The 3832-nt window shown below is 41.3% G+C and overlaps 1 protein-coding gene across 3 annotated transcripts in view; it reads right to left on the bottom strand.

Moving 5' to 3' along the window:
• Positions 1–2081: 2081 nt before the first annotated feature.
• Positions 2082–3832, bottom strand: part of lrguk (leucine-rich repeats and guanylate kinase domain containing) — a 12857-nt gene continuing 11106 nt past the window's right edge. For all 3 annotated transcript variants that reach the window (XM_031859124.1, XM_031859125.1, XM_031859126.1), the window contains 2 exons: positions 2864–2982; positions 2082–2592 (listed from right to left, as the gene is read on the bottom strand). In XM_031859124.1, coding sequence (XP_031714984.1) covers positions 2372–2592; positions 2864–2982 — 340 coding nt within the window. In that variant the 3' untranslated portion in view covers positions 2082–2371. The remainder of the gene's footprint in view (positions 2593–2863; positions 2983–3832) is intronic.

Below are 3832 nucleotides of genomic sequence, written 5' to 3'. Positions count from 1 at the left end.
TTCCCCCCCCCCCCCCCCCAACTATCTCAGAATGACAGCAGGTGCAGCCAGAGTTTTATCCTGTGTTAACACAGTGAAATTGAGTGTGGAAATAGCTCTGGCAATGTAAGAGTATCGTTTTATTAAAATGAAGCTGACTGCTGAATATGACTGAATACATTAGCTGTCAAAAGAAGGACATTTCTTACAGCGCAAACTAGGAACATTTCTGGAGATTATCTTTGCAAGACTACTTTGAAATGTGTTTAACAGTTTGCATACGGCAACAATTTAGTATAGTACCATATGGAAAAGTATAATTTAGTACTGTAATTTCTGTTATTTCGTCCAACATCCTCTCAGGAATGAAAATACAGATGAATTCTCTTTCCTCCTGTAGCTCAAGTCTTACAAATATTATAAAAAATGAATTCATAACATCAGACACCTCAGCTTTGTGAAAACTGATAATGTGCTTCTGCATAATTATCTCTCCCTTAAAACAACTCCTTCCTGCAGGCGTAGCAGGAAGCAAGTCTTTGTTTCTGCCAGAGAGTGAGCTCTCCTTTCTCTCTTTGGTGAAGTGTTGTGTGTCTTGAGGAGTGACGTCAAGATGAAAGTGTGCGAGACGTTTATTTTTCCAACAGCTGGTGAAGTGAGGGGAGATGAGTGGTTCAGTAGACAGTGTGATGTTTAAACTTTCTGTATGGACGTTGTGTTAAATTACATTGTGGTTTATGATGGATAGAAACCAGCAGAAAGAGAGAGAGAGAGAGAGAGAGAGAGAGAGAGAGAGAGAGAGAGAGAAATACAGCAGCTGCTATTACAGATACATCTACTGCACGTTCCATGCAAAAGTTCCATGACCGTTATCAGAAGCAACAAGATATTGTACGGATTAGATTTACTATATTTGGTTTTTTTTTAACATTTGTGAACTAATAGGATACAGTATCTGCTGCCATGCAATCCAACACTGCAGACAGTTAGGCACAAGAGAGACAGTAACAGATGCAGATGCATGAAAAATAGATAGAAGCAGGGGCAAAGGCATGTAGATCATCGGAGGGTAAATATGATTACGCATCCACGATGACAAGAGGCTCACTCATCTGCTCCTCGTGTCATTCTTCTCTTTGGGCTTGAAGGCTTTCGCAAACTTTATCATGCACATAGCTGCATCCACTTATGTTAATGCGCAGGAAGACAACATGTTAGTCCATGATAAGCTGCAGTGCAGACTGCAGCGTAAGTAGGTTAGACCCCAGGGGCCCCAAAAGACACTGTCTGGTTTCAAACTCCCAAAGAATTATGACGGGGGTTGCAACATCTGCTGCCTGAGAGGGAAGACAGACAGTGATGGATGGCCAGGTGTGTTTTGCGCTTGTGCAGGATCTCTGTATATACACATGCACACTGTATGTGCACATTCACATGCACCTACGAGCACTCTGGCTGAGGCACCAGTTAAATAAGCAATGCGTACATCTGTGACAGATGACAATTTCCATTTACAATGAATGAAAAATGAACGCCGTGCACAATTCACAGACACACACAGGTGCACAAATGGCTGTATGCCTGGCTATGTGCAACACACACACACACACACACACACACACTGACAAAAACACACCAAGTTGTTTGTGATAGCTCACTGTTTAATACCTGTCAACAACTTCCATATGAATGCATTTCCAGCTGAATAAATAATCCCATCTCAAGAGATAAAGATTAATGATGTATTTATCATTCATTGACAAGAGCTCCATGCTGCATATAAACGATCAGCATCGAGGCGTCAATAGCAGATCCTATTTGATGAGATTACTGAACAGCAGGAAATACAATGCCACATTCATAAAACATATGTATCGCACACTTTGTAGACATGAACTATTTCCTTTAACACACTTCTGTATTCCTCATGACTGAAAGACATGCCGTGTGTGAGCTTGAATTATAACACATGTCAACTCTATACCTTTAGGCCAGTAAGCCAGTTATTCTACAAAGTGGAAAAACACAACTTTGCCTATAATTATACCGTAGTTACCTTATATATATATATATATATATATATATATATATATGGTCATTAACACAATCACTTATCATTTATAAAGTATATAGCAAGTGCAAAAGATCCAGGCGTGCTGCGGCACGAGCAACATTTTACTGGAAAAGAACAGTGCTGACAATTAAGTCTAACCTCAAGTGTTCATCACACTCTGTGTAGTTTGTGGTTAGATAGCAACAAACCTGTGTTTTGCGGTTGACTTTGAACTTTTGAAGGTTCAGACTTTTGATGTTCTTGTAATTTAACCGACTAAGCTTATATTTTATTAAGTACCTTTATACGTGTACTGATTGATTGACTTTATTTGTGAAGCTATCCCTCCCAGTCTACATCTCCTCCCTCTTCGACTGCTGTTTTTGGGCTGGGTCCGGGTGACGGCGCTGGACTGGGTGATGCGGGGGTCTTGCGCCCAGAGGGGATTGGGGGCAGGATGGGCTTGACATTGGATCCAGGACGTCTATCAGAGGAGGGAGGCACGGCCACAGCTAGCAGGTCTGTGTCTGGAAGTGGGGCTCCAGGAGATGCCATGAGGTCTGAAATGATAATATTTTACTACATGGAAACACATCAACAAATCTTTTGAACGCTTACTTATCCTATAATCAGATGTAATGTTTTGGTAAGTTACATACAGTAAAGATTGTTTATGAACTATAACTATAGCATTATATGTGCACAACAAATGACTTGTTAAGCTGTCTTTTTCCCTGGACTCTAGCCACTCATACATCTCTCCTCTCTTTGCTACCTATTTATAACAACACAGAAATGCTCTACAATGACAAAAACAACAACAATAATAACCTTTGAGTGCTTCCAAGGTGTGTCCCAGGACAGACATATCTAGCGGCTGCACCGAACTAGAAAAGCCCCCGGCTGAACTGGGCACAGTCAGCGCTGAACTGGCACGAGACTCATCCGAGCTGCTTGTGAAAAGGAGGAAAAGGAAGGGATGAAGGAACAGACAAACACCAGAGGGTGAGGGGGAAAGAGAGACAGACAAGGTGTGAAAACGGAGGATGAAGTTCATGTAGCGAGAGGTGTGATGTGTGAAGTTAAATAAAACTGGGTTGTTTAAGAGACCAGAGACAAAAGTGAGAAAAACACAGAAAATAGGAGGAGCTTCTGCAAGTTTTACCATCGTGCTGAGAGCATCAAGCAGGACCTCCAGAGCTGGAGACCGTATTTTTGACAGCATGCACACAAATCAGTAATGAGACAATCATTTTGGAATGACTATTTCTGCTGCTTGGTTCTTAGTAAACAAACAGGTAAAGATTTCTGTCATTGAATTCTGTTATATAGACTAGCCTATGGCGCTAGACGCATACACACACACACGCAAGCACACTCACAAGACTATACACAAAAAAATCGAAGAAATACAAAAGGATCCTCTGTTACTATAAGTGAGACAGAGACACACAAGTAGAGACACATTCCTATTTAAAGCGTTGCTAACAAGTAGACAGACGTCTGGAATCTTCCAAAGGAAATACTGAAGGGCTGAGTAATGCAAACGGCACATACTGGGGGGGGGGGGGGGGGCATCGCTCAGAACTTGTCGATTTTCAACAAGTTTGCCGAAAATTGCCTTCTGAGAACATGAACCCCATGAATTTTGACTGAACATGTACTGTATCTCTGTCTTCTTTTTAAAGAAATTAAATACATTGATGCTAATTTGTACAAATGAGAAAAAGCTGTGTGTGCTTTTACATGCACAACACACACACACACACACACACACACACACACACACACACACACACA

The sequence above is a fragment of the Anarrhichthys ocellatus genome, unplaced genomic scaffold, assembly GCF_004355925.1.
Source record: "Anarrhichthys ocellatus isolate YVR2014 unplaced genomic scaffold, GSC_Weel_1.0 scaffold21, whole genome shotgun sequence".
Taxonomy (NCBI): domain Eukaryota; kingdom Metazoa; phylum Chordata; class Actinopteri; order Perciformes; family Anarhichadidae; genus Anarrhichthys; species Anarrhichthys ocellatus.
Note: the sequence above shows the minus strand (reverse complement) of the source record. Positions and strands in the feature narration are given on the sequence as shown.